Here is a 19015-nt window from a genome sequence, read left to right on the forward strand (position 1 = left end):
TCAAGCAAACTGTGTGTGGTGCCTTGCTAGAAGTTAAATGATATACCTTTATTTAAATCATACAACATTAGTGTAGCTGATCTGTTGCTGAGTGTAGCAAATTTGTTTGCATTTTGTTCCTCTCTGAAAAGGAGCAGTGTTGGTCTAAGCTGACCTGAGACAACAGGGTACTGTAATATATTGTCAGGTTAGGACCTACTGTCAAGCGTATTTTCAAGGGAGAAAGGGAGAGAAGATTTAAATAAAGAAAATAATTCATAAATTGAGGAGAATAGTATGACATTTGGACCAATTGATATTTTTACAAATTAAATTGATATCCTAAATAGAATTGAGGTATTGATTGAACTGATCATAGAACAATAATATGGTTGATTTGTAATGGAAAGCAATATCCAAGGCTATCAATTGTGACCCAGATTTCCGTATGCGTGGAACAGCACTTTGTATTGTCATTCATGAGTGGCCTAGAATTGGATGTAAAATATACAAAATGCCAAATTTCAAGCTTTTTGTTGCAATTTGTGAAGGATACTGGATTTATGAGGAAATTGAATGCTTTTTTTGTTGTAATGTGTTATGATTAACTGGTATTCGATACATGTTCTTGGGAAATATGAAGAACAGCAGGATTAAATTCTTGGAAATGCTGAGGATTTGCAGCTTGCAGAATTCCAGTTTAAATATGATTGTGCAGCTTGGAATGTTGGGCATGTAAATGGCAAGGTCTTAGTACACAAGGTAGTTTGGATTTGAGTATGATTTTGGGCTGAAGTAGCACACTTTCAGTGATTTTAGCTTTAGAATTTTATAATGTCATGTTCACAAAACAAAGCTAAAGTTATGTATATGAAAACTTAAACCTCCTTCATCAAATAATATACCTTTTTTTCATTTTCCTGACTAATAGAAGGTGAAAGACTGCATTATTTTAATGTGTTTTATTGATTTTTGTTTAGGATTCATCCATCAGCTATTTAGTTGTGACATCTGTTGAAGAAATTGTTGACCTAGTTAAAAGTGAAAGGAAACCGATACCAACTTCTGAAACAGATGAGGAAGAAGAAAGTGAAGATGTGGATTTCAGAGGTATAGTGCAGTACATCAGTTCACAAATTAGTAAAATCCAATGGCAAAACCATTCAAGAAAAGAAGGCAAATTATCAAAGTATTTTTGATCATTTATAAAGGAGATTAATTGCTTGGCTTAATGTGAAGCATTTCCAGCTATTATTTCAGTATTTTTTGGTCCAGTAGTTCATTTTTTTGCAGCATTATTTTGAGATTGGAATACAGTTTTCTTTGGGATTGAATGCTGTGTATTTCTTATTTTAGTTTGAATTACATAATCTGAAAAAAATTTCTGGCTATCTTGCTGCATATCAGAGAGCTTGATGATTGATTAGTTGTTAAAACCAGGATTTGTCATAGTCATACTTTATTGATCCCAGGGGAAATTGGTTTTCGTTACAGTTGCACCATAAATAATAAATAGTAATAGAACCATAAATAGTTAAATAGTAATATGTAAATTATGCCAGTAAATTATGAAATAAGTCTAGGACCAGCCTATTGACTCAGGGTGTCTGACCCTCCAAGGGAGGAGTTGTAAAGTTTAATGGCCACAGGCAGGAATGACTTCGTATGACGCTCTGGGCTGCATCTCGGAGAAATGAGTCTCTGGCTGAATGTACTCCTGTGAAAAGATCCCAATCTGAGTTAGGGTTAAGATTGATACTTGTAAATAGAAATGTGACTAGATATGATCAAATACTTGTGGAATGACAGCTCTTAATCCTGGAATAGTGGATGTGCCATACCACAGTTAGCAATTGGGCATAGTTGAATAATTTAGACTCTAATATTAGCTATAATACAAAGGCTTAGGATATCTTATTTGGGAAAGAGGAATCTCTGTAGAATCTTGTAACTTCCCTATAGATATTTGACTTGGTAATCTCTAACTTCCCTTTGGAGTTGGAGGCAATTCGGTGTGGCAGAACTGGGGTGAGGCGAAGCAGTTGCCGGGAGTGCGGAAGACCCGAGGTTCAATCGATTTTAAGCGCCGGGCCGAATTAGAAAGGTCGGGGACAGGCTGAATCGAGGCAGAGGGGCCCAGGCCCCAGAGTGTATTGAGGCGACTGAACCCGATGTTTGGATGATGATGTAGGAGCCGGGCCAGATTGGTCCGGGCATTGAAGCCCGAGACAAGTGCCAGGCTGGTTCAGCTCGCTGCTGCACTCTGCGCTGAACTAAGGTTCTAGGGACTGTCCCTCTTTATGGACTTCATTTCAGAATGTTATTTGCTTGTGTTTATTGTTTGCATGACTTGTTTTTTTTCTCCCTGCAAATTGGGTGTTTGATGGTCTTTTTTTTAATGGGTTCTTTTGGCTTTCTTTGTTTCGTGGCTGCCTGGTAGGAAGCAAATCTCAAGATGTACATCCTTTGATAATAAATGTATTTTGAATGCCGTGTTTAACTTACTTGCTGAACATCATAAATGGTTGACTTACACATTTTTATGGAAGGAACAATTTCATGGCACAAGGCATGTTTTCATTTATTTTTCCCCAGATATTTTATTCTGCACCCTATGAGCAAAATAATGGCACATTAATAATAACACAGTTGTTTTTATTTGCAGAAAATGAAATACTTAATGTCAGTCAATTTAACGAAACTGCATAACCACCAGGTGGTTAAATAGATTACAACAGGGTGGTAGAAGTTCCTTTTAGTGAAGTAAGTTATTTGAATAGATTGTTTGAAGATATAATACACCCTCGATTTTAAGAAGGTGATGGTGGTAAATTTATTGTAGGTATTCTTGACATCATGGTTGATCTCAATCTGAATCATTTTTGTATAAAGACACATTTGCCAGCTAATCATATTTTTAATGTTCAGTGTCATCTTTCTATTTCATTATACAGGTCATCCTTGGGTCATGAAAACCTGACTTATAGACACTCCCACCAATGAACAATTTCCCATAACATTATTAAATTCAAATGTTCGACGTATGTGCAAACGTTCATTTCGATGAATAATTTTTTAAAGTAATCGTTGTTATTTGTCTCATGTGCTTTTGATGCCATCCATTACAATACTTTGGAGACATCATCACCATATCGAGTGATTTTTGTGTATTTTTTGGCAAATGGATAAAATCAGGTTATGGATGGAACCTGTTCATTACCCTGTGATATCCCATAGCTCAATGTTTTTACCCAGTGCAAGGAAGTGAATTTAAAATGATAACATCCAATCTTATTATATCTAAATTGATTTCTTTCTGGAATTTAGTTGAGTTTTGCTGTTAGCATTAACCTTAACAGTGCAAGAGAAACAAGTAGCAATTACATAGTTAGGTGGCTAGAACGATTAAGTCAGAGCTCACTTAGAATGCCTGTTGTTACAGCCCACAAACCAAGCCAGAAACCTTGGTGTTGTGATGGACTCCGACTTAAATTTTAACTGCCACTTTAAAACAATTACAAAGTCAGCCTACTAACATCTTAAAAATATAGCAAGAGTTAAAAGGCTTATGTCTTGGCAAGATCTAGAAAAACTTGTCCATACATTAATTTTTAGTAGGCTTGACTACTGTAATGGCGTTTTCACAGGCTTTGGTTAAAAAAAATCCCTCCGACAGCTGGAGCTCATTCAGAACGCTGCTGGTAGAGTCCTCACTAAGACCAAGAAAACTGTTCTCAGAGTGCTACACTGGCTTCCTGTCCATTAGCGGACTGACTTTAAAATATTACTACTGGTTTATGAAGTACTGAATAGTCTAGGGCCAAAGTACCTGTCCAAACTCTTGCTGCACGATGAACCTTCCCGAGCTCTCAGGTCATCTACATAAGAACATAAGAAATAAGAGCAGGAGTAGCCTTTTCCCCATAACCCTTAATTCCCCTGCTATGCAACTATCCAACTTTGTCTTAAATATGCTTACTGAGGTAGCCTCCACTGCTTCATTGGGCACAAAATTCCACAGATTCACCTCTCTCTGAGAAAAGCAGTTCCTCCTCATCTTCGTCCTAAATCTGCTCCCCTAAATCTTGAGACTATGTCCCCTATTTCTAGTCTGGGGCAGGGTTGCTTACTGTCCCCAGGGTCAAAACTAAATATACTGAAGCCGCTTTTAGTTGCCATGCTCCAGGTATCTGGAATAACCTTCCAGAGGACCTGAAGTCTGCCCCAACTTTAAGCTCTTTCAAACTGAGGCTTAAAACTTTTCTTTCTGTTGTAACTTTTAATTAGAATCTCCTGCACTGTGACTTCTATTGCTTCATTTTTCTGTGTGATTTTATGCTCTTTATATTGTCTGAAATTTGATGTTTGATTTTTATATCTTGTTCGATGTAAAGCACTTTGAACTGCCTTGCCTTTGAAAAGTGCTATAGACTTGCCTTGCTAGCTACAACTAGTTGGTAACACCTACAGGGGCTGACTTGGTTCTTTGAAAAGTGCTAAGGAAGAGAAAAAGACGTGATTCTGATACTTAATGAGATCGGCCATCCTGCATAATCCGGCGTGCAGGAAGAATTGTCATTTGGAGAAAAGGTTGAAGTCTGGGGTTTGCAGCCTGATCAACAGCTGATGTTGATGCATTCCATCTGTGATGCTGAGTACTTTTTAAATAGTACATTTCAGGTGGTGATTACTTGGAGTTCAAGAGAATGTAATCAGCGAGGGACTGGGCTACAACTAACACACAAGAAGAAATAAGCCAGATACTGATTACTGATGGGTGAAAGGGTGCCCTGGGTAATGAAAGCAGAAACCAGGGTTGCCTCAGCTAGTTAGGGAGGGTGGAGAAAAGTTATAGAGGATGCATTTGCCAGAGATCAAGGTTAGCAGCTGCAGACTATTCCAGTGGTTATAGTTCACAGAGGCGTCAATAATGTAAATTGAGATTCTGCATGCAGATTTTCAGGGGTTAGGAAAGAGGCGGAGGAGCAGGATCTGAAAGGTAGCAAAGGAAGATATAGGCTACATAGATTGTACTTTGAGAGGATGGTGACAAATATTCTTCATGGGTAGGGAAAATCAGAAGTGGAAGACTGAAGATGAGTGAGAGAGATTAGAATGCAAAAGCAAAGAAAGGATGGAAAATAGATCTAACTGGTGTCTGACTGCTTAATAGTATGGACCCAATAAACATTGCAGTCAACAAATAGGTGAGCTAGGGGCACTGAAAGGTTCAAAACTATGATATTTTATCTATTACTGAAACATGGCTTACAGAAGGACAGAATTCAGAATCGGATTTATTATCACTGTCTTAAGTGCTGAGAAATTTGTTGTTTTGTGGCAGCAGTGTAATACAAAGGCATAAAATTATTACAAATTAAATAAGTAGTTCAAAAACAATGAGGTCCTGTCAGAGATGTATGCTGAGGGGGAAGAAGCTGTTTCTGAATTGTTGAGTGTGGGTGGTCAGGCTGCTTCCTGATGAGATGAGGGTCTGTCCGAGATGGTGAGGTTCTTAATAATGAACGATGCCTTCTTGAGGCCTTGCTTCTTGAAGGTGTCCCTGATGGTGAGGAAAATAGGGACAGGAGTGGCAGCTTAACATTCCTAGGAATGTTTAAGGAGAAAGAGTGTGCCCAAACAAAGAGAGGGAATGTTGGGCTTCTGAAATTTCTTGTAGTAATGAGAAAGGATGCTTTGATGGAAGGAGAGCTGTATGGATAGAAGTAATGAACTAAAAACAAGCAAATGCACTGTCAAGAATATAGCACAGACCTCCAAATTTGAGGAAGATGAGCAAATTTCTGAAAAGTGGAAAACTGGAAGAATGATAGAGGGTCTTTCAATTAGGATACTGTGTTATTAGTTGGGTTACATTTAGAATAAAAGATAGGGTGCACAGAACTCCTAAACTTCATACAGAAGAGCTTTTCTTTGACTATATATAACAGACCCAAAATAGTCCAAATCAGAGCAAAGGTTTTACATTGTTTAGATTAGATTAGATTAGATTATGAGGACACTCAGTCCTCTTTTATTGTCATTTAGAAATGCATGCATTAAGAAATGATACAATGTTCCTCCAGAGTGATATCTCAAAAAAAAACAGGACAAACCAAAGACGAACACTGACAAGACCACATAATTATAACATATAGTTACAGCAGTACAAAACAATACCATAATTTGATTAAGAGCAGACCATGGGCACCGTAAAAAAGAAGTCTCAAAGTTCCGATCGACTCCCAATAGTCCCGATAGCAGGCGGCAAAAGGGAGAAACTCTCCCTGCCATAAACCTCCAGGCGCCGACAACTGCCGATGCATTGAAAGCACCCGACCACAGCCGACTCTGAGTCTGTCTGAAAACTTCGAGCCTCTGACCAGCCCTCCGACACCCAGCACCATCTCTGCCGAGCGCTTTTTTCTTTTTCAATCTTTTTATTAGTTTCATAATAATAAGCATTGCATAGTAATGATACAAAGTTATTGGGATACATTGTTATAATTGGCATAGTTAATTATAAAGCCAGTTGACACTTAAAGGATAAAACTCCCAATCATGTAGGATACAGATGAACAATATAAAACAAAGAAAAATATCTAAAAAAATCATGAAAAAGAAAAAAAAACTATAACCCCCCCCCCCCAAAAAAAACTAACCTAAACAGTATTAATCAACTAAACTTAAAAAAAAAGACATGGGCTGTTATGTAACATCATTTTTTTAAAAAAAAAAGAAACCTTTGTGTCGACGACTCCGATCCTCTCAACCAATATTACAAAGAAATAGAATAAGTTTGGAAAAGGTCAAATTAAGTCATATGAAAATGTTGAAAAAATGGCCTCCAGGTCTTTTCAAATTTAATAGCGGGATCATAAACAACACCTCTAATTTTTTCCAAATTTAAACGCAGCATAGTTTGAGAGAACCAATGAAATGTGGTAGGAGGATTAATCTCTTCCCAGTTCAGCAAAATGGATCTTCTGGCCATTAATGTAAGAAATGCAATCATTGGACGAGCTGAAGAGGTTAAATGACTTGATTCTATCATTGGTAACCGAAAAATCGCAGTATTTGGGTGAGGTTGTAAGTCAATGTTCAAAACAGTTGAGATAATATCAAAAATACCTTTCCAATATTTTTTCAATAAAGGACATGACCAGAACATATGAGTTAAAAAGCTACCTTGGAATGGCATCTATCACATATAGGATTTGTATAAGAGTAATAACGAGATAATTTGTCTTTAGATATATGAGCCCTGTGCACTACTTTAAACTGTGTCAACATATGTTTAGCACATATAGAGGATGAATTAACTAATTGAAGAATTTTTTCCCATTTTTCAATCAGTACAGTAATCTTAAGTTCTCTTTCCCAATCAGTCTTAATTTTATTAGACACTTCAGGACATATATTCATAATTGTATTATAAATAATTGCTATAACACCTTTCTGAAAAGGATTTAAATCTAAAATTTTTTCCAAAATATCCATTGAATATAAATTTGGAAGGTTAGGAGAAACAGTATATAAAAAATTTCTAACCTGTAAATATCTAAAAAAAAGTGAGATCTAGGCAGATTATATTTATTAGATAATTGTTCAAAGGTCATAAAACAAGTATCTGAAAATGAATCACAAAATCGTACTATACCTTTGATTTTCCGGTCTAAATATGCTTGATCCATAGTGGAAGGTTGAAAAAAGAAATTAAGTATAGTGGACTTGCTAAAATAAATTGATTCAACCCAAAAAATTTTGGAAATTGAAACCATATGTTTAACTATTGGGTTATCCATTTGTTTATACAATTTAAAAAAGTAAAGGGGAGCAAAGTCCATAAAATAGAACCCAGTGAAAACCCTTGTAAAGAATTACATTCAAGATTTACCCAATGTGGACTTGAAATTACATCCAAGTCCCATAAACAAAATTTTGAATATCGAATGTTAATTGCCCAATAGTAAAATCTAAGGTTCGGGAGAGCTACCCCCCCCCCCCCATCCTTCTTTAGATTTCTGTAAATGTCTTTTTCCTAACCTAAGGTTTTTGTTCTGCCCTATATATGAGGAAATTTTTGAATCAACATTACCAAAAAAGGATTTTGGAATAAAAATTGGTACCATTTGAAATACATTTAAAAATTTAGGCAAAATAATCATCTTGATAGCATTGATCCGACCGATCAATGACAGAGACATTGGTGACCATTTAGTAAACAAAAGTTTAATCTGATCAATTAAAGGTAAAAAATTAGCTTTGAATAAATCTTTATGCTTTTTTGTGATTTTAACCCCTAAATATGTAATAGAATCAGTAGCCAATTTAAATGGTGAACATCCATAAATAGGAACCTGCTTATTTAGGGGAAATAGTTCACTCTTATTAAGGTTCAATTTATAACCAGAAAAGTTACTAAATTGAGCCAACAAAGATAAAATAATGGGATTCGATTTCCCCGGATTAGAGATGTATAATAACAAATCATCTGCATATAATGATAATTTATGTATTTCATTTCCACGGGTAATACCAAAAATGTTAGGTTTATTATTATTAACATCCTCGATTGAAAATCAATTAATGAAAATGAGAAGTAAGTTTTACATTCATAGTGATAAATCGGGTAAATTATTAGCTAATCAATTGAAAACTTCTTTGGTTAAACGTCAAATTATTAAGATCCTTAAACATGATGATACTTTGACAGTTGATCATGATGAGATAAACAAAACTTTTCAAGAATTTTATACCTCTTTATACCATTCTGGATTTTCCTCATGATTCTAACATCATGCATGACTTTTTAAGGAAATTGAACTTTCTGAAATTATCACCCAAAGATTGTTTAACATTAGAAACTCCTATTACAGAGGAAGAAATAACAACTGTTATTTCCTCAATGAATTCCGGCAAAGCACCTGGTCCTGATGGTTTTACAGTGGACTTTTAAAAGTCTTTTTCCTCTATTCTCTCTCCTTGGTTGTCTAGAATGTTCAAAGAAGCAATCAGATTAGGTAAATTACCACAATTGTTTTATGGTGCTTCTATTTCTTTAATTCTTAAAAAGAATAAAGATCCTTACTGATTGTGCATCATATAGACCGATATCTCTTTTGAACGTAGATTCAAAAATTTTTTCTAAAATTTTTGCAACTAGGTTAGAGAAGATATTACCTCAAATTATCTCTGTGGACCAAACAGGATTTATTAAAAACCGTTATTCATCTTTTAATATCAGGAGGTTAATGAATATTGTTTATACTCCTTCACTTAACACTCCGGAATGTATTATTCCATTAAATGCTGAGAAAGCTTTTGATCAAGTTGAATGGCCATATTTATTTAGTGTGTTTGAGAAATTTAATTTTAGTCCGATATTTATATCTTGGATTAAATTGATATATCATACCCCTGTAGCTTCGGTTTGTACTAACAATCAAAGATCTCCCTTTTTTCGTTTATCTTGGGGTACTAGGCAGGGATGCCCTCTTAGTCCATTATTATTTGATATTGCCCTTGAACCTTTAGCAATTGTCATCCGAGACTCGCCTAACACTTTTCTGCCGAGCGCTCTGACCCTGCCCCGGCCACCAAGCAACAAGCAAAGCCAAGGTCTCGGGGCCTTCTCCGGAGATTCTGGATCACACAGTAGCAGTACCAGCGAAGCAGGCATTTCAGAAGTTTCTCCAGATGTTGCTCCGCGCTCTCATGTCTGTCTCCATCAAATCAGGATTGTACACAGCACCCTACTTGACAGATAACAGATATCATTCACGAGAGTGGCTGCTGCGTGCTGTTGCGCCACCATCTTCTCCTCCTCCTCCTCATGGTAAATTTTAGTGGTTTATTGAAAGTGGATTGGAAATATGACTTGAAGTTAAATCAGGGTCAGACCAGAGGAGGAGGCATTCAGGGAGGAGATTAATGGTGTTCAGAAAAATGTTGAATGCTGAATTAGAGCTTCTGATATAACATGGTGCATAGAGGGTAAGATATCAAAAAAGAGTAAGTTTATATCAGGTAGTGAAAACATTGTAGAGCAGAAAGCTTGGAAGAGTAGAAAAAGTATTAAAAATGAATCTAGTAAGGAAAATAGGAAAGCAAAGGGAGGATATAGAAAAAAATTCTAGCAGTAAAATCAAAGAAAATCCAAAAATGAGTACGAAAGAAAAGAGGATAACCAAAGAAAACATAGGGTTCAATAAGCTAACTTGCTTACAGAGGCAGAGCGTGTGGATAAAGTTCTTAATGAATACTTTGTGACTCGCCACAAAAGAGGACCATGGTACTGATATTGTAGTTAGGAAGCACCTCTGTGGAACATTGGAAGGCACAAACATATTAAACCTCTTAAATCTTCCTCTTTCACCATATCACAGATTGTTGAAAAAAGTAAAGGGAAAAGAACAATTGACAATCAATTGGAGAGCTTTTGTTTGGAGGAAGATGTGGATGGGTTGGACAATTGGATAGGAAGTGTTAATGGCGTTTAATCCAGATAAATGTGAGGCAATACTTTTGGGGGTGTACAAATCAGAAAGAGAACACACTATAAATGGGAGAAGGGGGGATATTGAATGGTGCTTAGGAGCAGAGGGACTTCAGGACACAAGTCCACAGATCCTCAAAAGTAGCAGGATCAATCAATCAATAATGTGGTTAAAACTGTGTATGATATATTTTAGTTTGATAAAGTACAGAATGAAAGAGCAAAAAAGTTTTGCTCAAACTGCATAAAGTAATAACTGAACATAGCTTATTTGACGCATTGTTCTGGACACCGAACCCTTGGAAGGGACGTGATTACACTGGATGGAGGGTTTTGCAAGGATTAGAAAATTTTATCTGGAATTGGGTCTGGGACTGTAATCCATTGCCAAATGAGTGATAGAGGTAGAAACCTTCATCATATTGAAAAAGACCTTTGATGTGAGATCTGGAGGGGTGCAGACTAAGTGTTGGAGGGTGAGATTTGGCCAGGTATTTCTTTTGTGACTGACATGGGCAAAGTGGCTGAATGGACTCCTGCTACATAGGTTTTCTATGATTTCAAGCATTAATTTTTAATACAATGTTTGTATACAATGTTCTGCTTTGAAAAGAAAGGCCCCTTCAGTGTTAGACTTTGTTGATTAAATTTACAACTCAGGTTAGAAGATCAGAATACCTGCTACTCTGTCCTATCACATTCTTCTGGAGTATCTCCATTCGTAGGAGGTTGGGGGAAGATAGAAGGAAGTAACTTTTAATTGTGTTTTTCTCTTAAGTAGGACCTACCTTACAGATGCTTTTATAAATTGTGGACCCAAGATAGATGTTATATTATTTCAGAAAATTAGATGGTGCCATTTAACTCATGGAGGTATTTTGTTTCCAGTATGCCTCTGATGGATCTAATGATTATTTTTCCACCCTTCAGTTATTCAAGATGACGAAGTAGCAGAAGCTATATACAGGAATAGATGGAGAGAACGTGATATGGACTTAATTCCAGCACTAACAGACAGAAGTTTTCCTCAAAGTTTGTTGGCAACTCCCCATGTTGTAGTTCTCTTCTATACTGCTTGTAAGTAATTGATGTAAGTACATATATGAAGAAGCAGAATTTTATTATAAAAGGATAAGGTAGCAGGATTTTTAGCTAAGTACTGAAGATTGCAAAAGGGAATGAGAAGATATAGGTGTGAAGGCTTCAGCTGAACTAGAAAATAGGTTAATATATTTGAATTTTTTCTAAGTAAGTTTTTGTTTTTTCCACTTAACTAATTGATACAGCATACATTTCCCACTGATGTCAATTGCACTTCACAGCATTTATAATTTCATTTGTTCTGCCTCTGTCTCTCTCCCCAATGCGCCTTATTAATCCATTAGCTAAATGACTTAGCCAACAGCTTTTCACCATTGCAATTCTGTTTTCACCATGTGAAAAATATTCCCTTTGTCCTACCATTGCTCCTACTCTTTCGAAGCAACTTTAAACTAACGTGCTTTCATGTTTTTGGATTTTTCCCAACCTGGTTAATTTGGCTGGATTGCAATTGTCTAGATCCTTTCATGGAAATGGGTTATTTCACTCACGGCTTGGTAGACCACCAGCAATGCGGTAGGTTTTCATTAAAAGGAGCAGCAGTAGGCCTTCTGGTCCTCCACCATTCATTAAGTTCACCAAGTGGGTTTGTTACTTTTTGGAACATCGGTCATTATTTTATGTTATTTGCAAAGGAGGCTCTTCGGAGTAAGTATGATTAGATCATTCATTGGTCACTTTCACCGAAGGTACACTGAAACATGACAACTCTATCTCTTGCATCACATACAACGCTATGCAATGATTAATGAAATGGTTATCAGTGAACTATTAGCTGATTGTAAACCACCAGCCCTGAGTGGATGTTACAGGGCTATGGTGTTTTGTGCTGATTTGTCAGACTATTTAGCATTATGATCTGCTTCGATATTTGGCATAATTAGGACACAGATTAAAATCCACCAGTTTTCATTCCAATGGACTAGTAAAATATCCCTTTAATTGCCAAATAATGTTTACTCTAACACAGTGACTACATTTATTTGGGGTGATAGGACTCAATGTGTGATAAAATATTTATAGATTTTAGATAAAATTGTAATCTTGGGTTCTACAATCTTGGGTATTTTCTGCACATGAAATATATTTTAATACTTAAAGTTGTGTTCAACTTAGTCACAGTACCAAACAAAATACACATGCCATTTAAAAATGTGTTATTTATAGTGAATTCTAATAAGATTGGTTTTAGTTGCAGTAGCTATTTATTCAAAATGTCATGTACAAAATTAAGATGAACTAACACCTTAAGATATTATCATTATCACTTGTGACATTTAACATTGATAATTTAGGAACATCATACATTCTATAAAGCAAAAAGTATATTGGGAAGAGTTTCTTATCACTAATTTGAGATGAATTAATAAGTTAATTATTCTTTAAGTTAGCTTCTATGGAAAAAACTATACTGCAATTCTTCCATTTTTCATGAAAGCTCTTGGAGAAGTATAGAGTCAAAAGAACACTAAGGGACAGAAACTGGGAATTGAAACTTGACTGCACATGGTGATCTCCATTTAACTAATTATGTGACTTTTAAAACCAATTGGCTGCACCAGTGATGATTTGGTGTGTCGTATTAAGGGGGAGGGGGTTGAATACTTATGCAATCAATATTTTTATATTTGTAATTAATTTAGATCACTTGGTAGAGATCTGTTTTTGCTTTGACATGTAAGAGTCTTTTTCTGTTGATCGTTGTCAAAAAGGAAAGTTCCTGTGATTCAGTGTTGTAAAACAATAAAAAATGAAAACTTCCTGGGGGAGGGGGTGAGTATTTTTTTTATATAGGCACTGTGCTTTCAATCCTCCAGCACCTCACCTGTGGCTAAGGACATTTTAAATACCCCTGCAATTTCTGCACCAACCTCCCACAAGATCCAACAGGACACCTTGTCAGGCCTTGGAGATTTATCCACCCTCATTTGCCTCAAGACAGCAAGCACCTCCTCTGCAATTTGTATATGCTCTGTGACCTCATGGCCATTTTGCCTTAGTTCAATAGACTCTGCATTTGTCTCCTGAGTAAATACAGATACAAAATATCCATTTAAGATCTCCCTTATCTCTTTTGGCTCCATGCACAGATAAGATTCACTTAGAATTAGTGTTCTTTTTTAGCCTACAAAAATCAACATCTGTACTACTTTTGTTGTGGTGTGTTGAGTCAAACTCTTTGTCTTGTTTATATAGCAGAGGACAGGCCCTTGTGCTCACAATGTTGTGCTAAACTAATTAAGCTAATGACACTCAGTCCCTGCTGCCTGTTTATTTAGGGTTAATGTGCTGAAGAAACTTGCATACCTCTCTTTGTCTCTTTCCCTTCCTGTACCCTTTTCTTTCTTCTGGCTATGGTCACACCCTGATTATTTGTCGCTGTACTAATCCATAAGCATCTGCATTTCTTAACTCCTTAATCCTCTTCAGTCACAGGTTACTCTTTTTCTCCCTAGTCTGGAGTTCTGTAGAAACAGAAAGTGCCCTGAGTGATGATTATTGAGGCATGGAGTGTAATATTACCCCTGGCTACATTTGGCTTAATCCCTGGTGGTAAACAATGAAAAAAGCAGGCCTGTTATGACCTCTGTACACTCACAGTGAACTACACTGTCAATCATTGTCCATCATTTGACGTTTATTGGGGTTCTATAAATACAGTACAACATATGTTTTTGAACAATTTTATTATTTTCCAAATTCATTCTTCACCCATTAAACATTTCCTTTAGTTCCTCAGCCACATAAGAATGATGTGCAACTGAATGCCACACGTATACTATTTAGTATCAGCACTGAATGGCAATTAAAAGAATGGATCATATTTTTTCTCCCGTTTCCCTATTCTGCCCCTTCACCTCAATCCAGCTGCAGCATGACAAATTTTAGGGCTGTAATTAACCTCCATCTGGATAGTACAGCTGGTCTCCGATTTGCTGATGTATTAGGCTCTGGCTTTACTACTTAGAACCATAAGGAAAACCTCACAGATACATTGAAATATCATACAGCAGAAACATATTCCTTCTTGTGTATCCAACAGCAGGACCACTGATGCATATTAAATCTCTGCAGAAAGAGGCTCTCTGATTTGTATGTTTGAAGTCATTATATGCTCATGTATATCTGCTGGAAATCTGGACTTTACAGTAGGAGGCAATACTGGAAACAAAACTGTAACAAAAAACTGCAAACCATTGCAAAAGTGCACTGTACACCAGATGCTTACCAACTGCTGGGATCTGTTGACTCTTAAATTGGTGAACTGTACATGAACTGTGAAGATTTTGTGGTTCCTTCAAAGCAAAGACTGAAATTGTTTCCATTTCTGTAACCTTTCTGGTTGTGATTATTTTGTGTCTGTACAGTGCAAGATTGCAGTTAGCAAATTATAATTTCTGTTCACGTGATTACTAAGCTAGCAGTGGGTCTTGAGCTAATACATGAGTGACCTTTTTTTGGAACTCTTGCCCTATTGTACTTCATGGATTATGTCTGGTCTGGTGTAAAACGTAGTTTAAAAAGTTTACAAAGGTCCACTGAACTGCCTAGGGATATTTTTGGAATCTACCTTGTCTTAAAGTTGCGAATCAAGATTCTCCTTGTTTTCTCAATGTCTGTTATTTTTGGGAGTGACCTCCATGCTGATACACAATTATATATACAAATCTTTCTTGGCAGATGCATTCACCCAGAAATTGGCAATGTAAGTAAAGGTATTTGACTGGTTGGAATTTGACCAGCTAGATGCAACTGTAGAATTGTGTTGGAAAATTAAATTAAATCCATGAAGTGCGCTTTTAAAACAAATGAAAGTTTTGATTTTAAGCTGTTTATCCAAGAGAACTGACCAGTTTTCTTTTAAAATGAGTAGAGTTGTAGCCAAATTAATTTCTGACCTCTTGTGCCTGTAATCCATATGTACTTGCAATCTAATTAATTTTCTTGGCATATAATTTTTGTCATAGAGTTTCTTAACTTGCCAGAAATTCTTCTCAAATGGACCATAGGACTCATTAGTTTGCTAAATGATAGCTTGAGTGATTCAGTGTCTTGGGTTTCCAACTATTCCAGTGCCGCTGGGGAAACACTTGCAGTAGGTGGAGAGAAATTTTTTGACTCCATGACATTGGCCTTATTGTAGAAGTTCAGAGGGGAACTGAATTGAGAATTCAGTGTGGGGAGTTTGGGGGGGTGGTGGTGGGTGGTTGGGGAGAGTGAACTGTGAGCGGCTGGGGAGAGAGAATGAAATGGAGTGTGAAGACCAGTGTTTTTTCTAGGGCTGGGAAAGCAATCATTGTGAGAGTGACTGAAATTTTGTTTCCCACATGGATTCCACCACTAAATGAGAGCCCACAGTCTGGATGATATTTTAGCAAGCAGAGCTTTTGCATTATAATTATTAATGTATCTTATTATTGTAGGGGATGCCGTATCGATGGTATTTTTTCAGTCTTATGTGGAAGTTTCTACCAGACTTGCAGGTAATCTGTTAACATTTTTATTATAATTTATTTTGTTTCCTGTAAGCAGTCTGCTGCGTGGCTCACATTGATTTCCAAAAATGTCAAAAATATTGTGTTAAAGCTGGAGGTGTTTGTTCTTTGTTGTTTATCAACAATATTGCAATTATTTTGCAAAGTTCCTCCCCTTCCCTGTGCTCATTAGTGTCATTGTGATATGGTATGGAGCTTCATACTGTTTGATCAACAGTAAGTGCTTGTCCAGTTGGCTGAGATAACCTTACAAGAAAATAGAAAACCACACAATACCCAAATAATGTAAACACGAGGAATTCTGCAGATGCTGGAAATTCAAGCAACACACATCAAAGTTGCTGGTGAACGCAGCAGGCCAGGCAGCATCTGTAGGAAGAGGTACAGTCGACGTTTTGGGCCGAGACTCTTCGTCAGGACTAACTGAAGGAAGAGCAAATCTCTTACTAGTTCTTCTTTCAGTTAGTCCTGATGAAGGGTCTCGGCCCGAAACATCGACTGTACCTCTTCCTGGAGATGCTGCCTGGCCTGCTGCGCTCACTAGCAACTTTGATGTGTGTTGCTTCAATACCCAAATAATAGTCATTTCAGTAGTGACTAAAGTTTCAATTGTGCAATGTTGAATATGGATTCAGTGCCAAGTCCTATGGCACATTATAACCCCACAGAATTATCAACAGAATCAGAATTAGTTTTATTGTCACTGCCTTGTATGTCATAAAATGTATTGTTTTGTGTCCAGTACAGTGCAGAAGACATAAAACTTACTATTAATTACAAAATAAATACATTGTGCAAAAGGAAGAGTAACGAGCGATGTTCATGAACTTATGGACCATTCAGAAATCTGATGGTGGAGGGGGAGAAGCTGTTTCTAAGTTGTTGAATGTAGGTCATCAGGCTCCTGTACCTGATGGTAAAGAGGAGAGGGCATGCTCCTGATGGTGTGTGGGAGCTGACCTCTTGAGGCACGCACTTTGAAGAAGTCCTTGAGGTGAGGAGGGTTGTGTCTGTGATGCTCTTGGTTGAGCCTACCGTCCTCTGCAGCCTGTTGTGCACCTTTTCACGTCTTACAACAAACAATAATTAACCCAGGGTGGATCAATCATAAGCATCTTTAGTTTACTTGCTGCAATGGAAGGCCGTCGCCGCACAAGAACTGGAGATAGCTCTGAAAAAGCAGACAGCATCATCACTCTTTTATACACAAGTGTTACCTACCTGTGCCAGTTCAAGGACAGGGTGCATTCTGTTAGTGTGTTTAATTAGTGCTCTTGGCATTCTTCCAGTAACTGAATCTACTTGTCTTTCTGCAGTTTCTCATATACTCGAGGTCCATCGACATAATGTTGCATGAACACTATCAGCAAAACACTATGGTACAATACAGGTTCCATTTTGTTACAGACAAGAAATGCCATTTTGGTAATACCAAATAAAGTACATTTCCACAATCTCTTGGAATCTTGTACCTTGGAGCCTCTATACCAGACAGTGGTGCACCCAGTCAGAATGGTTTCCACAGTACATCTATAGAAATTACAAGCGTCTTTGGTGACATACCAAATCTCCTCAAACTCCTAACAAAAATAGAGTCACTGGTGTACTTTCTTTGTGATTGTATCGATGTGTTGCCCAGGATAGATCCCCTGAGATGTTGACACTCAGGAACACAAAGCTGTTCATTCTTTTCGCTGCTGACCCCTCAATGAGGACTGATGTGTGTTCCTTTTGAGATCATCACTCTCCTAGAAAAACAGCCAAATGGCAATTTCAGCAGTGCTTAAGCTAAGTGACTGAACACTATCTAAATATTGTATGTTGGAAATAGGCCTCAAATATATGAATATGGTTGACTAAAAGGTAGTACATGGTGAAAGAGGATAGTAGCATCAGTGATGAGAATGGGAAATTTTCAAAATCATTCTTATTCAAAAAGGCAGTGTTCCTTATAGTAAAAGAATGGCAGATGGCAAAAAAAGCAAACAGGTCAATTTTAGCCAAGCAGCAAGCGATAATTGTATTTAACCATGGACAGAAAGTTTTCAGTCATGTTGGCTAAGAGAACAATAATATAGAAAGGTTTGAAACTTTTGTGTTCTGAGGATAGGATAGCAGGTATGGGTGGAGTTGCAAGCTATAGCTGCTGTTTGATGTGAATATTCTGCATCAGTTCTTGCCACTAAAAATGGTTGGTAACCAGTACAGTAGAGTTAATGCTAGTTAATGAACGTACAGAAGTTGAAGTTAGAGTTGGACCTTTGCGAAAAGTATCATCATTACTAATATCCTTGCATGTAGATGTGGAAGAAGTGGAGATTAATTAAGAAACATTAACTCCTGTACTGAGGTCTATATTCTTAGAGGCTGGCAAAAGATTTGTGGATACTTGAACAAATTTAAATTAAATATCAGTGATCTGATTGAAAGCAACAAGAATGATCTGAAACTTTGGATGTAGTAATGCCATTTGAACTTTGAAGCAAAGAAAGGGATCCACAAGCCATTTGGGATATGGCAAGCAAAAGAGTGCATATTTGGCAACATAAATTTGGGCAATGTGATGCAATTAGACCGAAGCAGTTTGTAGCATTTTATGTATTATGGAAATTTTTAAGCTCCAGGCTATTAAGCAGCAGAACCTACGGAATATACCTTATGAATCATCAAAGATCCACAATGTAATGCAGGAGAAGTACTGAAGATGTGCTAGGATTAATATCTACAGTGCCTATGGAAAGTAATTACTTATGCAATCAATTATTTAGTAATTTTTATTTGTAATTAATTTAGGTTACTTTGTAGAGGTCTGTTTTCACTTTGACATGAAAGACCTTTTCTGATGATCAGTGTTTAAAAAAACAAATTAAATCCATTGTGAATCAATGTTGTAAAACAATAAAACATTAAATTTCCAAGGGGGTTGAATATTGTTTATTAT

The 19015-nt window shown here is 36.8% G+C and overlaps 1 protein-coding gene across 2 annotated transcripts in view; it reads left to right on the top strand.

Annotated features, from left to right (window-relative positions):
* Positions 1–19015, top strand: part of txndc16 (thioredoxin domain containing 16) — a 106595-nt gene that overhangs the window by 20675 nt on the left and 66905 nt on the right. For both annotated transcript variants that reach the window (XM_072268911.1, XM_072268921.1), the window contains exons 11-13: positions 960–1089; positions 11408–11554; positions 16003–16062. In XM_072268911.1, the coding sequence (XP_072125012.1) occupies positions 960–1089; positions 11408–11554; positions 16003–16062 (337 nt within the window). The remainder of the gene's footprint in view (positions 1–959; positions 1090–11407; positions 11555–16002; positions 16063–19015) is intronic.

Source organism: Mobula birostris, chromosome 1 (genome assembly GCF_030028105.1).
Source record: "Mobula birostris isolate sMobBir1 chromosome 1, sMobBir1.hap1, whole genome shotgun sequence".
NCBI lineage: Eukaryota > Metazoa > Chordata > Chondrichthyes > Myliobatiformes > Myliobatidae > Mobula > Mobula birostris.